Genomic DNA, 21,018 nt, shown 5'->3' with positions numbered 1-21,018 from the left:
TCTTTCAAACCCATAAATGCTTCTATAATGCATAATCAGCTATCACTCACCCTTGTCAAATGAAACTTTCAACTAAATTATTTGACACCGAGTGATCATACAGATAGATCGTTTTGTAATTATGTTTTTATTGTTATAATTCTTGTTGTTGAACCACTTGATCAATTGCATTGGTATTTTTAGTGATTAAAGATTGTATGTTTCAGTAGCTGGCTTTACTTTTTTATTTTTCTGTGGACTCTACGGGATATGTTTGTTGTGTGCGATGACGCCATCTATATTAAAAATTGTGCACCTTGTAGCGGCTTCGCCTTCGCGGTCAGATGTCATAAAGGTGGCGGTACCGGCAGTCTACTGTGACAAATTACATACCCAAATGCGCGGTTTTTGAAAATCTTTTGTAAAACAGTCATTTCACAAGTTCAATATATTAAATCGAACATACGCGAGATATTGTTACGGGTGTTTGCGTGCTACGCTCAATTAATAATTATGAGTTCATTGGTAATCTCGTGACCCTACTGAATACAATTAGATTTTCATTATAAACTTGTCATGTTAATAATAGGAGAACTTTGCCCGACATGAACTCGACTTCAAGGGGTATGGAGCCGTAAAAATAATATTTTTGCAATTCGCGAACAATTGAATTAATTGTATAATATTTTTATATTTAGAAAAATTATAGACTCTGGAGCGATGTGTTTGTTTTTTTAATTTACAAATGACTTATTGCAGTGGGGGAATTTAACATTAAATATCAGTCCAACATTTCTAAATTGAATGACGAATACTCTATTAAAAGTTTGAAAATATACCATCAATTGAATTTTGTAAATTCACACCGATTTTCATCAGTTGAGTTCATCAGTTATCTGAATCTATATGCAAATATAATATATCCAACCATAAACATACCAGATACTTTTTTTTAGTTTCGTGCATCAAATAAGCTAATTCCCTAAAATATGTGTAAATTTTATGTTCAAAATATAAATTTGACATTTTGACCCAAATTTGATTCATACCATCCATTTGAACAATGCGACATTGCGGTTCCAGTCTGTTTATAAGTCGTGACAAAATCATAGTCATCGCTCATAATATACTTCATAATTTACCTATGAGTAGCTGTTTGAAAAATTCTAGTTTTGACCACAAGGCCGCATTCAAAATCAAAATTTTAAGTGGGGTAGGAAAGAATTCATGATGCCATACATTATTTCATTTAATACGCGAAATGCTAGAAAATATTTTCTCATAACATTCAGTTATCCAATTGATCCACTGTAGGAAACTCGGCATCGGTGAAACAAACTGTGCCAGGCAAAGGCCGTTCTTTTTGTATGAGTTATATCGAAACCACATTGATATCCGAACAGTACTGGTATTTCAATTTAACGTCGTCGTACTAGTTAGTAATTTATTTATAGTATTTCATTGCTAATTCTGGTTTAAATTGGTTGATACTGAAATAGCACATCCAAGAACCGGTTTAAGCAAAATTTGAAATATGGAATGCAGTCATGTACGCAACTTGAAGCAATAAAATATTATTTGAAATTTGAGAATTAAAATACTTTCATCTACAATTTTCGGACTTGGGTAGTAGATAATTAAACGAAAGTATTTAAATGTTCAATGTTTTATTTAATTAGGCTGATTTTTCTGAAAAATAACCCGTTTTGAGTATTTCAATTTTAACATGCTATTGAATGATCGCAATTACATTCACAACAATAAACAGGACATATTATTTTATTACATTGTTTGTCGAGTTTGTCGAGATAAAACTTTTGGAAATTTTGATTAAAATAATACGATAACATAGTTCATGAGTCAATGTTATTAAAATTATGAGAATGTTACATATTTTGCATTGCATTCTACGTTAGTATTTTGCGAGGAAAAATCTATTGTTTGGGTTGCTTGTGTTTAAAAATAGAAATTGCCAATATTGTCCTAATATTCTAGGCTTACAATAAATTATGATTAACGTATATAAATATATATTGTCTAAAATTCTGCTTGGCAATGGCAATTTTCAACTAGAAAGATACTTCGCTGTAATAATCTTGTCTCAAAATTCTTGTTTGAATAAATCAATGAACGGTGAATTTGAAATTAAATTAGTTCAAAGAATTTACCAATACGACAGTACTGAATTCTTTGTGTGATTTTTCTTTCATTAACATAAACCCCTATATTTTAACTTAACTTTAATTGCACTAAATGACAAATTTATTACATTTATCGCGTTGGCGTAAGGTCAAATGCGCGACTTTACGTCTGTCTTTATCAGTGCCAAATTATCACATCAAGGCAATTACGCCGAATTTTCATACTAATATGAACGATATCTCGTGACAAAGGTGAAAAGCAGCAGGTTTGGTCATTTCTAATTGGTAGTTGAGCTAAAACGAATGCATGTTTGACCTCATATTCCCAGAATCATTAAAATTAAACTTCAACTAGTTTAGCAGAATAAGCTCGAGATAATGGTTATTCTCTGCATATACTCCCGAGCGGTAGGAAATTGGAATGCTACATACTAAATATAATAAAAATTATTATTAAAATTTTGGCATACATTGTTTATATTAGTACCTGCTAATGGGATAATCAGAAATGAAAGATCCAGAGAAAACCAAAAATGGAAATTTGCAAATACAATGTACCGGTTAATTACCGAGACACTTATCTCGAATTTATGGGAAATTTTTGATCTAATGAAATTTGTTTACACACACTCATTGAATTTCTCCAAGCTCAATTGGAAACGAGGCATCTACACAGACTCAAACTAGAGAAACCTTTTTTTGATGCCCTGAATTTAAAGAAGTCACAACTAGAAAATTATCTGATAAAAATTAAGTAATTTAATGAACTCTTACTGGTATGAAACTGTGCATTCCATAAAAACGAGGACGTTAGATGCCTGGACTCCTGGAAGAGAAATGATAACTTGAGTGCTGCCACGAAATAAATTAAGAATATATTTGTCGCGCACATATACAGTAGAGCTTGACTGCATCATAACTCGATTATATTAAAAATGGAAAACATAAACGTTGAATAGTTGTAGTTTGCGCGTCAAGTCCAACAGTTCAAAAAAGTTCATGATAAAGTATTTTAATAACGAACGTTCCGCAGCATTTAAAAATAATTACGTGAAAAATTGTCACGAACTTCTCCAAAAAACAAAGACGATATGTTAGACTGAAATTCGTTATGTGGAATTTATACTAATTAAATTCCTACCCCTAATATAATTGAATGTAATCAATCATGTAAAAGCAGATTTTTTTAATGCATTGAAAATGCTGAATTATGTAGCACCCCAAGTTGATCGTGCACAGAATCGAAGTTTGTCGGGTCGGATCTTTGAAGGCAAAGCATCTAACGAGCAAACAAATGCCTTTTAATTTGCAAAATTGGAGTTGAAATTTGTATAGTATGCTTTGATATGGTGCTTTAATCTGAGGATTTGTATCCGGTAATGCGGTTGTGGTTTTCAAGTGCAGAACGAAGTCAAAACCTGCAATTGAGGTGAAGCAAATTGAAGGTCTCAATTAACGAAAGTGCTCCTTGTGGAAATGCTTCGAAAATGAGCTAATGAGATTCTGCAGTAAATTTTGTAGTGATGACTTAGTATTAGTTGAGCCAAATTATCTAACAAATTTTGCTGTATAGAGGTGATATCGGCTGTGTTTCATCAGAATTACGATGCCTGGTGCAATTTTCTTGAGCCGCTTTTTTTACTGTTTTTTTTTCGAGTAAATTTTATTTTTCGTTCTCTATTTGTGTGTGTTGTGAGTGTTGCTCAATAGTAATTTCATATATGAAAAATATAACAGCGTAAAAACGAGGCAGCATCTATTTTGCTTATAGCAACGCCATAATATCAAAAATTCGCTTATGGCAGATGAGCTCAGCCCTCTCACTTTAAGTAGATTTTTTGGGAAAATAAATTTTATGTAAAAATGGTTGTTTCATATTAGTGATCATATAAGGCATAAGCATTACATACCGCCTAGTATTTCGGTATATTCTTGGGTCGCGAGATTTTACAAAATTCATTTTTTTAAAAAACATTTATCGCTTGAAAAAAAGGTTTGGAACCACTGATACAGTGTCATCTAAATGAAAAAAATTGTATACAATGTATCAATAATACTTCGGAATGAGGCAATTATTTAGACATCCGATAAGAGTATTTATTTGAAAAAATGTAAATACATAAATATCACTACCTAGCGATGAAACATAAAAACTATGTCTTCTGCATATAGCGATGAACTTTTAATCCTTTCAATTTCTTGGAAACAAAAACCAACTAAATTGTTATTCTACCTTAAGAATGATTCTACCCGGAGATTAATAAGTAATTTGTCAGTTGACGACCACATAACTTAATAAACGCCTACGTGAAATCAACCACTAAAGACTATACAAGAGCACAGCCATTGCGATGTATTCGATAGAACAGACATACCCATAAGCTGAATGCAAGAATTTCATATCTGAACTGTTTTTATTTTATTTCCTTTATTTTGATTGGGTAAGCCGGATTACATTTTAGATCCAATTGGGCGTGTAGAACTAGCAGTAAACCCACGCTTTCTACATAAGGTTATCCATGCACTCATAGTGAACATAAGTGTACGTTACTATTAAATATTCAATTATGAATTTATATTTGTATATTTGTGATACAGAATTATATTTGATTTCAACCGACTGAGTGATGAAAGATTCCCAATCAACGCTTAATACAAATACTCATGCCTTATGGAATGTGGGCTTTATTCAAAATATTCTTTTATCTCAAAATAATCTTAATTAGTGATATTCTGGTCAGTGGTGCTTCTTTTGATCTTAGGCTTGTATGAATAAAAATATGCAAATTTTAAAAATATGTAATAATAAATTTAAAAGAAAAGCTGACGTCGCATGATGCGCCATTAATTTCTTCCGGAAACAACCCTTACGTTTTGACGTATACGCAATCACGAAACCGTGCGTAAGGTATCGAATTGTGAGGGATCAAACTTGTGCAGACATGATCGTATTATTTATTAATCCGTGTGTAAATTAGTTTACAATGAACAAATATTTAATATATGATTATTAATCAGAAATCAGTTCAAAATGACATTACATAGTGCCAACATCTTAAGTCATATCATCATTAGGAATGAGTGAATATTTTAAACGTGCATTACTATACAGGATTTGCATAGAAAAGTACATTGTTATTTGCACGGAATAGAGGATAATGCAGAAATTGGGTTAAAAGTTATTTGATATGTGACAGAGACATGTTATTTAACTAGTGAAATACATACGTGTGCAGTTCTGATTGCTACGGGCCAGTTCATTGGTAAATTGTTGAAGAGCTTCATATTATTTATAAATTTCTTTGCTACCTGAAGTTGACCGACTTTTGAATTGTAGTACAGTTAAGCTGTTGGACATTGGGTATAACTTTATAGTTTAGTGTTTAGAAGAATATAAAGAAAAAAATTTTAGTTCTACTTGAAGTCGTGGTCATCACGGTGTAAGAGTAAATTAGCATTTATATTTGAAAGTAAAATTTGTGGTAAATTATATAAAGCACAGCTTTAAAACATTAGAAAAAAGCATGCATGCAAATTTTGAAAACGATTTTTTCAATTTCATTTCGAAACGAAGATTCATTGTCATCGGTAAAAAAATTCTAGGTAACTTGTTTTTTGTATAAACTATTTAATTGATAATCACACCGTTCTTAGCCCTAAAGCCATTTTTCAAATATTTGAACTTTTTTTGTCAAATAATTACTGCCCTAAATTACACGGACTCGTCGCTGAAAAGGTTAGTTAAGCTTTTTCGGACAGTGGTTGGACATCTTAATGATTAAAATATGAGACAAATATTGCAGGTCATATTTACGCAATTGATAGTTGAAGAAAAATATAGCTTCATTGTTCAAGTGGTGTACAAGTCAGAATGTTGCATGAACGCTGAGGTTATTCAACGTTACAAAGACTTTTTCCAAAGTGTATACGCAAAGGAAATAAAGGAAAAATGCGTATTCATTATTTTATCATGTACTCATAGTTTTTATATTTATTTGTGGAGGCAAATGGACATTTAAAGGTTTGTTCGTAAATGTCATATTATGATAAAACCTATTTCCAATATGAGTATATTTCTAATTAAAGTGTTCTAAGTTTGCACTCAATTAAAAAACGTAAGTCTGTTTAACCACAATCGATGATGTTTATGATCCGCATTTTTAAAAAAATAAACAAATCAGACATTTCGAGAATAAATTCATATTTCTTCGAATTTTTTTTACCAACATTGTTTAAACAATTTGTTTTAAACAATTATATTTCGACAGGCTGATACATGGAAAAAAGTTGTTGATAAATTACAATCGGGCTAAATCAAATAAATATTTAAAATAATTAGAAAAAGGGCGCTGTTGGTTTAGGAATATATGAAAACAAAAAATATATTTAACTAAATATGAATCCTGACAAAGAAGGGTTGGCGGCTTTTCCACGCTGTATATATATATTTAGCAAAAACGAGTTTGTCTAGTCAGAAATCAAATGAAACAGTGAGGTGCCGTGGCGCAATTTTATTTAAGGAAAGAGCGAGTGTTACGATCAGGTTTACAGCGTAACTATTTCAGATATCAGGCTTCAATCGTAAATCGTACACATTGTTCTTAGTTTCTGACATAGGCAAGTTACACATTTTCATGGTATTTGATAAAAATATTTGTATATAATATATTTCACTAATTTATTTACTTTTAATAATTATTCAATTTTTAGTTTAATATTAATAAATACCCAGCAAATACAACATAGTCAATATGAAATCGGCAACAAATATGAGATTTATTTTATTCACTTCAACGTTATTATATCTTATCGGAGCATCACACGGTATGTATTGTTAATTTTATGACTACAAATTAAATTATATATAAAAAATTGAAAATAATTTGCAAAGTCGTCTTGTCACAGTAACTATGGCTTGCATGTACGCACTTGTCTAATTTAATTCTATATAATGGACATATATGAATTCAACAAATGTCAGATATTATACAGCATATTATGCTCTTTTTTAGCCAAAAAAAAATTATTAATGTCATGACTTTGTCCAAAAGGAAGTTTTATAACAGCTATCGCAACTTATTGTCATCAAGATATTAAACAAAATAGTAACCAGTGTTTTATATTATAGGATGTCATGTTGGACACAAACGAAGAAGGATGTTCGAAAGCAAAGATCGATTAATTCGATATTTCTCAGAATGCATGACTTCGATGGCAGGAACAAAGTATAGATGGGAGGCAATTGTGCGATTTTCAATCTACGACACGGAATGGTATCCTTCATCTGGAAATCAATTTTGCAGGTGAGGGTGTGTCCCAAACAACGAAAACTGAGATGTAGAAGTCCAGAAAATTAATTGAAATAATATTTAAAAAATGCAACATTCATTTTTATGTTTTTTTCTTCAATTTCATCAATGTCGATTAGAAATATATTTGATCGTAATATCGATATCAAAGTATCTGTCACAGTTAAATCACAATGGTAATATTAATCGCGCCTACGTATTTCGTGAGAGCGACCGTTTAGTTTCAATTAACCACTTCAAAATCTACGGAGAGAATGACATGACCTTTGAATGTGGTTTCTGATTCCTACGCTCGATCTTAAATAATTATTTGGTGAGGATTAATTACTGGTCAAATTATATCGAATTCTTATGGCAATTGACGTTGAAACTTTTGTAACGGACAATTTTGAATGGAGAAATGTTTGTAGGCTGCTGTTCGATACATTGATATCTAAAGATTAAGCGGAGTAATTATATTCAATTATATTGAGAATTGAAATAATTTTATTTAAAATTGTTATTAAAATTAAAAATATCGAAACATGTTTTCGAAAATTAACAAGCGTCAAATATTGACGCTATTGACCAAATTTGGATATAGTCCAATCGAACAAAATCACAATTTATTCAAATTCATGACAAGTTAAAATATCGTTAAATAAAACTGAATATATATATTATGTGTTTCAGTAAGTGGGATAAAGCGCATTTAATTATTTAACATTTGGCGTATAATATATTAATCATTCCGTATAGTGTGTTGTTTGACTTGAACATTTGAATATTTTTATTTAGGCAAAACAATTTTGTATTTTAAATTGCAAGTGTTTCCACTTTTAAGTACTGAATATTCAAATCGATCTTCCTATTAGTTGGGGAGAAAAGCGATATTTCGACCACAACAACAATGTTGCAAGACGATACCTGGGCCTACATCCTATAAACAACCAGTTACAATCGTAGTTATTATAATTAGTTATTTTCAAAATATGTAAAAATTCAATTTATTTTCAATTTCAGTAAAAAACAGGACACATATGACTGCTGGAAAAGTCAAGTAGACTTTCTTATTGACCCATCATCTATTTACGGACTTTTTCTAAAAGATTGTATCAAAAAGTATACGGATGAACAAATGCGATCAATCGATTACATTCTGGAAGATGACTCTGACTATTTGCAAGGTTTGTCATTCCCAGTTTTCGCTCACAGAAAACCATAATTGTCAGTTATAACAAAATACGAATTCTGACATAACTGCTAATTGAATGAAACATTCGTTGACTCTGCGGCACTAACGTATGGGATTACGAAGACTTTTTCGGTCATTCGCCATAACTGCAATAGCGAACCTTTTAAATACACAAGTAAATTAAAATAAATCGGTCAAATTCATCTCAAAGTATTTTATCATCGAGATGCTATGAAAATACATTCAAATATTTGTTATGTTCTATTTACAGTGGTGCGATCTGGGCGAGCGAAACGTGCAATCTCATACAAGGATTTCCTGGTTTTGCTAATGTCCACGTGGAGGCAAAAAATGCAGCAACAAACTAGATCTGGATTATCTCAAGTGCATATGAACAACAATATCCGTTCCCCTTTGCCCGTTTTACACTCACCGTCGCCTGTTGTAGTTTCAGCACCAGCTGCTGCACGTTCACCATCACTCGTTCCACAAACTCCACCGCCTCTTGCAATGAATATTCCACCAGTATCCGCACCAGTCTCGCCGCAATTTTATCAACAACCGATCCCAAAAATGTACGTACCAACACCAAAGGTAAATGGTCCCACATTGGTGTCAAATAATTACCATGTTCCCCAGAAAACCTTCGATGCGGATGCCAACTCGCGACCGGACTCACCAATGCATTTCAGTCCCAAAATAAGTCACAACAATCCGCCAATGCCTGTCAGTACGGCTTGGCCAGTGAGCTACCGGTCCACGACAATGAATCCAAAGTTTGCTCATACAAAACCGAATGAAGCAAGTCACAACAGTAAAAAAGATTCAACACACCAACACACTTCTTGGCGTCCAACACACAAAACGAATACACGGCCTACTACTGCAATACCAAAGAGAGTGGAGACGGCTGACCCGTTTCATGTCCTCCTCCGTTATCATGAAACAAGCACTCCATCATTACCCGTTTCATCCACTTCATCAGGAGTCCAAAAAGCAATGGGATTAATAGATATTTTGCAATTGATAAATGAACGGAAAAATCTCGAGCCGGGCAAAAACAGTGGTAAGCGAGTTTTCTAATTCAGAGAATAAGATTGGAATGAAAAACTACATTTCATCTGGTATTTGATAGACTATTTGCTGGTCTCTTTTCTCAAAGAAAAATAAATAACATTAAACCGTTGTTTTACAGTAATGCCACGTGTAGTAACCAGCAATTTCTGTGACGAAGAAGCGACGGAAAGGTTTACTCAGTGCGTTGGTGAAAAAGTCAGTACTGAAGAAATGAAGAGAAGCAGTTTATTTATTTCTGCAAAATATCTATCTAAAGAAGATATGGAATCAGTTGTCAAATTTTTTGAAGAAAATCATTCATCTTGCCAGTAAGTAGTGTTTTTTCGCTCTATAAAAATAAACCAAATTCAATACTTAGTGACTGTCGAAATGAGTATTTCAACTCCATGTAACTATTTTCGGAAATAAAGTGAATATCTACAATAAAAAGCTCGGTATGAGTAGCTTTAATACGGCTATTGAATACAATTTTTAAGAACAGATAATTTTTTGAGCTCGAAGAGAAAGATTCTACTTTGGAAAGTTTCCATATGACAATAGTATAAAAGCGATAGGTGCTACGAAATTGTAATTAAATTGATTACAACACCAACTTCAAAATAAAACTTTTTTAAACACTCATTAAATTTGATTTCAAATAATAATCATCAATGGTATTTCAACAGGTCGTTGGTTGTACAGGATACTGAAGGAAACATCAAAATACGGAAATGCAAAGCCGCTTCTGTACAACAATCATCCTGTATACCTTCAGTAATGTTGCAACTTGTAAAACACGATTCTCGTCTAAGAAGCATTTTATTGTCTTGTGCTTCGTAATTTCGATGATGATAAGATTAAATATATTGAAGCCTAAAAAGTATGAATGAACTTCGATTGTCGAAGTAAAAACTGCAGTAGAGGAACTGCCAAAGAGAAGAATCGAAGATTCGGCGTTTTTGTATATTTAGCGCCAAAAAACATTGCAACTTTTACCTGTATTTGCATTTAGTTCAAAACTGTTTTGGTAATACAGTGAAAAGTTCTTGTTTATAGTCCAAGACTAAGCCAGCATAAATATTATGCTCTGATAATAAACAATTCAATATCGAACATAATAATGACCAACACCGCGGTTAAAGTGCCTAATGAAGTGTGCCGTTATAAACCGGATTGGAAATGGGCATCTTCAAAGGTTCCGTGTATTGCTATATATATTATTATTTTCCAATATTTTATTTATTCCAAAGTTTCATGTTTTATTGTTCTTCCTTATTCTCACTTCCATTATTTGACACAGGCATCTAGAGCTGCCCTTTATTTCTACCATGCAATTTAATAAATCAATTTATGATAATTATCAATTTAAGTGTTTAATGTTTTGTCTTACAAGTTTAGACAGTGGTCAGGTATTGGTCTTCTACAAATGTTTTCAAATGGAAAATTTTATAATAGTGCTTAAATGTGTAATGTAGACCAGTAAGAAAAAAATTCTGCAGACATTGAGAAAGAGAAATCATAGATTTCCAATACATGCGGAAGACCTTTTTCTACCACTTCAAATCATACATATTCCATGATAAAATATTGACAAAATAATGAAAAAAAAATGCAAATTGCATACAGAATATACTCGAAAATTAATCTGAGCCATCACATCTTAAATGACTTGGTCTGAATTGAAAAAATACATTGTCCGCCACAAAATAATAATATTAAAATGCAGTTGTACATTTTCATGTAGATAAAGGCAGTTTTTGTACACGCTATACGCAATATATCTTAGGACGGGGGCTCTCAACTTTGTGCGGTGAAAATCATTTTTCTGTAATAAATTTCACCGGAAGGCTTGTTATAAAAGTTCTATTAAAACATACGATCAAAACTTGCATTATTTTTCCAATATGGATTTATATCGGCAATCCAATTTTTTTCTGGTATGAAAAATCTAAATTTTTCAGCATAGCTTGTATTAAACAAACATCAGTTAACATTTGGACACACACCTTGAAGGCATGGACGTGTAAATAAACCTAAAATTTAACAACATGTACGACAAAACAGAAAGAATGTGTTCCGCACGTGCAAAAATGTCAACCTTAACATACCAAACGGTTTACCTTCTGCTATCTCTGTTAAGAGTAAATTGTGATACCAGCTTTAAATGAAACTTCATAAGTTCATCGTATTAATGATTCATTTATTTACAGGGATATTCGAACCAACTATATTGTAATGAAAAATCATATCCAAAACAAAATCTGCTTCTACGTAAAAATGCCAATATAGAGAAGACTTTTTTTTTATAAGCATTGAGATATATGAAGTGGAGCGTTGATCTGAAAAAACCTATATATATATATATATGTGTGTCAAACTGCTTCTTTGAACTTCTTTTATAAATGGTTTTTGAGTATGAGATCAATATTTGAGATGAGTTAACCAAGTTAACCAACGACGTGTGCAGTTTACAGTCGATTTTACGGATACGCCCTCCAATTACGACAATCGCTTTTAATGTTTCATCAATGTTTTATTTTTCTAGAACCAGGGGTTAAGACCTTGTTACCTTGTCGAGTACATTTCATAAATATGTAAAAAAAATTCAGCGCTTCAGGGAGTTACATATACGCATTGTTTGCGTGAACAAGTGTTTTACAATTGAGAATCGAAGTAAATGAAAACAAAAACGAATGTATCTAAAGCATACACACCATGAATGCCCTTGAATATATTGTTAACGTTTTATGATATCTTTTGTAAACACAAATAAAGAGTTTTGTATACAAAGCTGAAGGTAAAAATAATATTTACTTTCCAAATAAAATATTGAAAACCAGTTGGAAAACATACAATATTACCTGATGATATAGAAAAACGTCTGGTACAAATAGACAAAGTACATGAAAAAACGACCCCATAATATAAAACTTGAGATTTTTTTTCCATGAATTTTCAATAAAAACTGAGATATCAAATATGTGAATAATAAAAACAAAACATTATGATGAAGGTAAAAAAACAGTCATTTTTTGCTGTTGTTAATTATACCGTTACCATGAAACCGAATTTTCCAAATTCATGAAAATTAAACAGTCTATCATATTTATAAATAATTTCATTGTATGTATCCTCTGATCAAATGAACTTCAAACTCTATTTCAACTTACAACAAGCAGCCCAAAGGCGCGGAAACATAAACATACTTACAAGAAAGTAAACACAAACAAACAGAAAAAATTAATGTAAACATACATAACATATGTTTATGAAATTGAAAGTATTGATTGATAAGTGCAATATAAGCCAACAATCTTTGACATTAGCAATAATTTTTTATTTTCATAAAGGACTTGCGGAATGCAGCGCATCAGGTTTTATTTAATTTTGATGATTTTGCAAGATGGTAATCTGAAGAAAACGGTAAGAACGAACACTGAATCTCTTAATTTGTCGCCTTTCAATAAGACATTCAATTGTGAAATTTGTTCCTGAAGCTGGAAATAAAAAGTTTCCCGTAAAGGCGCAACTGAAAATAAAATACAACAATTGATAAATAAAAATGTACGCATGCAATGAATATTTGCAATATATAAACCATAGCAAACTCAGAATAGTTCTTCACTTCCATTCTGGATTGAAATATGAAAAACAAAATTGTTTCAATACTGTGAAGGAAGGTTTTGGTCTCTCTGTTTTATGCAATTTCATAATCCATTTTTTCTAACTTTCATGTACAATTTAAATTTCGAAAATATCTATTTACATCCCCACCCACTAAAGCACGTCAAGAATATGGTTCACTAATACCGTGTTAATGATACAGTACGCTATCGTTAAATTATTTTTAATAACTGTAAAGATCTCGTAATCTCGAAGTCGTATATTTGTTTATTTACTCCTGTGCACACTCCTTTAATTGTTTGTGGTTAAAAACTGTATACATGTACGATTTACGATAAGGTAAGCAATTTACAGAACATTAGCGTTAACGGCATTTGCGATGAACTTGTTAAGACAAATATAGAACGAAAGAATAGTCTTGCTAGTTTTTGGTCGAAAATATAAAGACTGATATTATTCTAGGTTAATGCATTGTGGCAAATGATCCCCAAGGCATGGTGACATGTGACATAATTATAAAGAAAAACATTTTCAAAGTGTACTTCCCTTGAAAGATAATGGATTCTTAAATCACCAGCGTTGTTTTTCAAATGCATGATATCAAGAAGGCTGTTTCAAATCAACTTTAATCATAATTGAAAACTCAATGAAGCGCATCGTTTCACGACACAGCGGAGTGGCCGACTAGAAGTGGGTAATTTTGGTGATGTTATCAACAGTTTTTTCACAATCCCACAAGGATATTTTCAACTTCAATGGTTGACGGAAATGCCTTGTGCGATTCTTCAGGAACTGGAGGTTCCTAAATATTCCATCAAAAACTTCATCACAATGAGCTTAAAACAACGTTTGAAAATAAAATTAAACGCGCGTGCAACGATATGACTTTTGAAAAGATAAAAGAATAATGGTCAAATACAATTCTGCCAAAGACAGATGATGTTGCTTGATTGCCTCATGAGCCGTTGATATGGCCCGGTCAAAATTCTCTATAAACTCCCGATCGCCGTTGGTGATAACTGTTCGTACTCAACCGAATAAACAATTTTTACACAATTGATATCGAATCCGAAAAGAAACATATTCAAGTAAGATAATTTCGGGAGCCTCTGAAAGAAAGATAAACAGTTACTTCGTCAGGTACATTTAAATAGCTTTGATATAAGACAAGATAGACAGTAGAATTTTGTTATGACAGTTTGCTAAATATACAGGCGTTATATCCACGCTTCTCTAGCGGCCTACAGCGGTTTAATGCAGCACCATCGAAAGTTTGAGAAATGTGAAGATAGTTGATATATATTTTTTTACAAGTATACTGCATCTTAGTTTCCTTTATTATATCCGTACACTTATATTCACTTGACTGAAGAGAGTAGTGTTTTTTTGCAACTCATAATCGGTGTCTGTAAATGAATTATTATGAATTATACTTCAGGAAGTGTTCGATGTTATATCTGAAAACAATAATTTCTTCCGCAGCGATAATTTACCACAACAAACCACATCAAATACCAATTTACGGAGTGCAGTGTCTAGATATAGACAGTCATAACAATAATAAACCAGCCGGTCACTTGGAAATTTAGACGTAAATGAATAGTAAAAAAACGGACTCAAGGTTCAAATCTATGATATAAATTTAACCAAGTTATGACAAATTAAAAAGTTGAACCCGTATATATCGGTGATTGAACCATTTTTTTACGAACGTTTTGAGTGTCCGAGTCAATCGAATCGCAGTATCAAATATCACGTCTTGTCAGATCGACATAAAAATAGACAACGAAACTCATTTTGTTAGCAAATGGAAAATAATGAGAGTAATTTAGAAGTTAAAAATTTATTCTGGCATGGTGTTCTAAACAGCAGTATAAATGGCATTTTTGGGTAAGGGCAATCAATGGGTAATAGCTAATTGAAAAGCGATATAGTTCTTGGTCAAATAGAAAAGCACAATGCTAAATTGTTGTCGCCTTTATTGTTTGATTTGGTAGTTTGAAAAAGTTGTAACATGAATTACCTCGAAAACGTATTATTTTTTACAGTATATTTATCGTGTTATTCAATATCTTTCCGAAGCATTTTACAAAAACCAAATCCCTATGACGAAGCACAAGCGCTACCCCTGGGGGCAAAAACTTTCTTACATCTTTTATGCATATATTCGACGACATAATCGAGAAATCTGTTGTTAAGATTGACCTATAAGTTGTAATTCAAGATTTGGATGTACCACTGCTCGTCGGATGTGTGGATGTTCAGCAAAAGAAAATGAAGAATATATTTTATTTGACGATTGTGATGATACTCATTTTCCAAACTTTCACCTATGTTGAAGGTATTTCATTTATATATAAAATCTTTTTAATTGAATTCCGTAGTAGGCATAAATATTATATTTCAGATGAAATTTCGCAATAAAATCACCTAAGCAAATGTGTATCATAGATACAGATTTTACAGCTACTGCATCGCGGAATTCAATGAGAAGCAGATTATGTAAAGAAAAATATTCCATATAACGTTCCACATTATTTTGGTTTTACTATCTAATTTCAGGATGTAGACAGAAATGTCGAGAAGAGGGAATTTTGGGAAGTATCAGACCTTTTTTCACGATATGCATGCAAGAAAAATTAGGAGCTGTAAAGTCGTGGAAATATATTGTAGATTATGTGGTATGGGATGATTTATGGTTTACAGCAACTGACGAATTTTATTGCAAGTATGTTTATTTTATTAAAATGTTTTTGGTGCATTTGAAATTATAAATATCCAATTTATTCGATAAATATGATAGTGGAAAATTGATATTGTACATAATGAGGTTTTTCTCAATTTAACTAATTATTAAAGCATGGCTGTGACATAGATGTCATCAATGTAACGTGTAAGGATGGTCGTTTCTATCACGTAAGCTCTTACGCCAAATCCAGTTGCTGGTGTACCTACAAAGTTCGGAGTAAGATTGAACTGAAAATGTAAAGATAGTTGGGATAATCCACAAATTCATCAGAATTTCAAATATGCAAAACTGAAAAAACATTTTGTAATGATAATTTAGAGACAAAGATGAGTCTTGTTGGATAGAACAAGCAAATCATTTCCTTTTGCCAACGTCGAGCTACTTGATTCCACTGAAAGAATGCATAAACGAATATGCAGGTAGGTAGTCGATTCGAGCGATTGTACCAAAATGTCACCGAATTTGTACCAAACTATTAACAAAAATTGGAATGATTTGACTAAAGATTTTATGTAGATCAAAACAAAATTGACCTAGTCATTGTGGACCATCTTGTTTTGAATCTGATCGGTTTTCTTTATTCGCTGTAATATATTTTCATTTGTAGCATTTCATTTTATGAAAATCCGCAACATAAACAATAAGTTTTAGCCAAATGTACAAAGAATTCATTGAACTTCACAATTATGTTAAAACAACAACAGACGATAGAAAAAACTAGGTGTTAATAAAAAAGTTAAGTGGCAAAAAGTGACATAGTCAGGTAGAGGGAATGGGAAATTGACTCATCAAAGAGGCTATAATATTCCGCTGGAGTAAGAAAAGAATAAACCTGAATTTAGTAAACTTTCTAAATTAGCCGTCTTCAATTTACAGCCTATACCTTTATTCTCGTGAAAATGCAAAATATGTTCAAGTTTCAAAAACATCCGCCTCAGAAACTCAATTTTTATGTTTGGCGTTTAAGAAATTGTATGAAATGTGTGTTAATCTGTGGAGACACCATTCAACCATATAACATTTTTTTCAACTTATTCATTGTTCATAAAGAATAATTTGATTTTAACAGCCAATCCACTCAACACTACGAGACCTTGTGAAAAAGTTGGGACGGAAGTATTCAGACCTAAAATTTTTCAAAAGTTTACCACAATGAGCTCTTGTCCGATATCAAGGACTCAATATGTTGTCTGTCTTACATCAGCCGCTTTGTCTATGACTCGAACTATTTCATCTAAACCAGGAGAAGAGGTTATCGCTCCCAAATATAACTTCATCGATCTTTCAGCGTTTTTAACCAATCATAGATCAAACTGCAGGTAGGTTTGAATATTGAGAGTATTGTTAATCACATTCTATGCAGTATCCAAAATATCATTAGGTCAAATCAAGTCATAAGTTAAGAAAAACTAGATTAAATATTAAATTAATTGAAAAATACTTGAAATAGACTGTCATACTAAGATTAACAATGAGTTATTAAAGTTAACAGTAGAATACCTCACTACAAAATGAAACGTACATTTTTTAAATTTATGAGATTCAAAACTTTCGTTGCGAACCGTCATCTATATTTGTGACACCAAGACCAACATAGTTCTTATTAATATTACACTACTAATGTAAGCTAGTTAAAATCGTTTTTTTGAATTTTATTTTAGAATTACATATTATCGATCGAAAACGTATGTAACAACATGCGCAAAAAAGAACGCGCCAACAAGTACCAAATCCAAACCAGTTAGTCCTGTAAGAGGAAAGCGAGCACTAAGTCTGAAAGATATATTGAAGCAAGCATCTGGTGGACGGCTCAATATACGAGTATCTTCATCGGGGGCATCTAGAATTCTGCCATCCGGGCCTCTTGTTCCAAAGATATCAAGCGCTCCTAAATGTTTTGCCAGGAAGCTACAGCTAGTGATAAAACCACGCACAGTTCTCAGCGCATCAGTGTCGAGATGCAACGTTGAGGCGACAAAGCAGATCACAAGAAGAGTATCTGTCGCTTTCAAAATAGGAAAAAAGATAAAAGTTGGTAAGATGAGATAATGGTATCAGATATCTCTTCTTGAGACAGTTAAAGTCAGAGTTTATGTTCAAAAAGATGTGAAAAACACTTCATAGATAGATTATTTCTCATTGTTTGTTCCATAAACAACTAATAGGGCAACTAAACCTAATTACTACTTCGTCATTGTTTTGTTGTTTGATGACTGTAAACAATTGTTTTCAGAACCTGGACAGAAGGGAAAGTGTATGCCAGAACAAGTGTGGACTCAGTGGTATAACATAGACACGCCTGGTGGAAGTGGAGACATGGAATATTTTTCTAGAATTAGAAGAAAAAATATAACTGACGTTTGTTACAATCCAAGTGCAGTCCAAGCTCTAGTAGCAAAAACCGACGAGCCCTATACAAAGACTGGACAGAAACTGAAAGTCGAACCAAGATTCGGATTGAGTTGTCATAACTACAAGCAAAAGAATAAAAAGTGTGATGATTATAAAGTCCGATTTTGTTGCCAAAAATTTGACTGAGCTTGCGATTTTAAGGCAAACGCATTCAATAACGACCTTATTAATGCGATTTCTCAAAATCAACACATAATAAATTAAAAACAGTGAAAGCAGACATTTGAAAGTACTTTTGTGTTGATTGAGCCAATTGGTGACTGCTTTGATGCGATGCGTTTACGAGGTTATTTATGAACGTTATTTATCTGCTTTTTGAAATTCCCGCGTACAATCTGAATGATTCCTTATTATGAAAAATATTTTTTCGATTTCTTCTTTACAAAATTATTGTTCATTTGAAATATGTAAATTCACAATTATACACAACGCCTAATCATCACGTTTACAAATTATATACAGTAGGCCTACATCTTATTTCGTTACGCGCTACTTTGTCATATTTCAAACTAACAGCATGTATTCAATATTGTAAAATTGTAACTGTCTGGTAATATCAACAAATAAACAAAATAAGCTAACTCAGGAAAAATTATATTCCTGGACCTGATTACATGTCAATACCGTCAAAAATATATTGCCGCGCGGCAATGTTTTGGGCATGTGGATAAGAAGTATAAGGCTAGTCTAATGAAACGGTCATAACCTTTTTGGTGGCAACAACGTTGGAGACAGATTCGTTATGATGCAGGCAAGAACAGCTATGTGAAGTAACTTTTTGTGGATCCCAAAGCCAAATATTCACATGTAACGCGTAGGAGATACCGATACCGCGCTACCAAAAATATAGCTAGATATCCATTTCCAAAATAGTCTAGCTGCTGGGCTATACTCTACCCTAGTTCGAATGAGAAATTTGTCTGTGCGTCTCACAAATAAGAACAAAACAAACGCCGCTGTATAAATTGAAACTTCGAGCACTTTCAGCTTTTGTTATTTAAAACCTCGGCTTGTATCTCAAACACTGTGCACTATCGATAACAGGTCGTCCTAACTGTACCGGTACCTATCAAATTCGGGACATACATAGCGCAGTATAATTTCATATTTAAAAACGAAACGGCCCATGTCGTGGATGGTATCCTACCAGCACCAGCATTCTAATGTTGTTTTTACAAATAATAGCCCAGGTAAAACGACTTCATTTGTTGGAAATGAACAGTTGAAGAAACTACGTCGCCTCTCGATCAACAGCAAAGAACCGAAATCTTTCCACAGTATACAACGTATCGATTGATGTATCGAACGTTGTTTTCATGATGGATTCAAAATCCCATTGGGATATATGGTGGACGACTAAACTTTTTGTGAACTACACCCACTAATGTTATGCCTCGTTCGTTTGCCTATTTTGGGGGAAATAGTCATTTTTTACAAATGAGGTATAATGTTTACATTTTTTTCTCGGGGTCAAAATAATAGTCTTTATCGGTTTTCATATTTTGTATATTTAAAAATCTCGTAATTCTCTACTTTATAATTTTGTTTTTGATAAATGAAAATATAAGACATTCCCCGAAAATAAGCCTTAGTGTTATTTTTCGAAAGAAAATTGAAATAAGACCCAGTCTTATTTTCGGGGAAACACGGTAGCACCAGCATTCTAATGCTGTATTTACACATAATAACTTCATTTGAAGACGACGACTCATTAACAACTTCTTTGTTGGAAATGAGCAGTTGAAGAATCTACACTTCTACTCGGTCAACAAACGAGATTATCCGGTAGAGTACAACGTTACGATTCATGTATTGAGTGTTGCTTCCACAACTGGTCGGAACTCTGCGGTTCAGCCTGTAGCCAGGTCTTTCGCAGCATAAGTAGTAATAAATGCACAATTCAGCTCAAATTGTATTATTAGAATTATAATCAAATCGCATATTTACATTGAAATATGACACAATCAAGATTCCTAATGACTGGTCTAGCGTTGCCTGTACACTATATAGATTGCTAGACAAGCTAATATCACCGATTGAAGTATATTTTGTGGAATATCCACCTTATTATTGAAATATCAGGTAAATAAATAGGTTCGGACAAAACTTGGTGAAACTAGTGAAGTAAAACTACTTACTGTGAAAAATACACTCTTGAAACTATGGTATTACTTTAACAGTAAATATATACAGTACTACTACTAGATGTCCAACTCCGGAGTTGCACTGCCAAGTGGCGGGCGTCACGGTCGGTAGGTTCAGACAACGTGCTTATCGACGACGACGCGCCTGCATCAGAGCTCGCAAAAGGACGTGGAGAATTTGATAAAAAATGAACAAATATATGTGAAAACGAAGACACAGTCTGTCTTGCAAATGACCAGGATGACGTGACAGCTTTCTTGTCGAAAGAAAGCAAGGCATCAAAAATGCGATGCATTGCAAAAAATGTCAGTCAGATGTAGGTAAAGTGGTGACGAAAATGAATACTTTGCACCTTATATAAAACAAACCTTAGCAGTATAGCGTTTTGGTCTCACTCCATCTCAAGTATTGTACCTTTTACAGAAGTTT

At 32.7% G+C, this 21,018-nt stretch overlaps 2 protein-coding genes across 2 annotated transcripts; both read left to right on the top strand.

The window, feature by feature from the left end:
• Positions 1-6,829: 6,829 nt before the first annotated feature.
• LOC120342784 (uncharacterized) lies at positions 6,830-11,013 on the top strand. Its single transcript, XM_039411760.2, has 6 exons — positions 6,830-6,944; positions 7,249-7,423; positions 8,432-8,595; positions 8,875-9,669; positions 9,799-9,988; positions 10,346-11,013. Exons 1-6 carry the CDS (start codon positions 6,872-6,874, stop codon positions 10,497-10,499), a joined length of 1,551 nt encoding a protein of 516 aa, XP_039267694.2. The 5' UTR covers positions 6,830-6,871; the 3' UTR covers positions 10,500-11,013.
• Positions 11,014-15,483: 4,470 nt separating this feature from the next.
• Positions 15,484-19,020, top strand: LOC120342798 (uncharacterized). Its single transcript, XM_039411778.2, has 6 exons — positions 15,484-15,624; positions 15,846-16,011; positions 16,351-16,451; positions 17,102-17,351; positions 17,694-18,067; positions 18,266-19,020. Exons 1-6 carry the CDS (start codon positions 15,558-15,560, stop codon positions 18,568-18,570), a joined length of 1,263 nt encoding a protein of 420 aa, XP_039267712.2. The 5' UTR covers positions 15,484-15,557; the 3' UTR covers positions 18,571-19,020.
• Positions 19,021-21,018: the final 1,998 nt, after the last annotated feature.

This window comes from Styela clava, chromosome 3, assembly GCF_964204865.1.
Source record: "Styela clava chromosome 3, kaStyClav1.hap1.2, whole genome shotgun sequence".
In the NCBI taxonomy this organism is placed as follows: domain Eukaryota; kingdom Metazoa; phylum Chordata; class Ascidiacea; order Stolidobranchia; family Styelidae; genus Styela; species Styela clava.
Note: the sequence above shows the minus strand (reverse complement) of the source record. Positions and strands in the feature narration are given on the sequence as shown.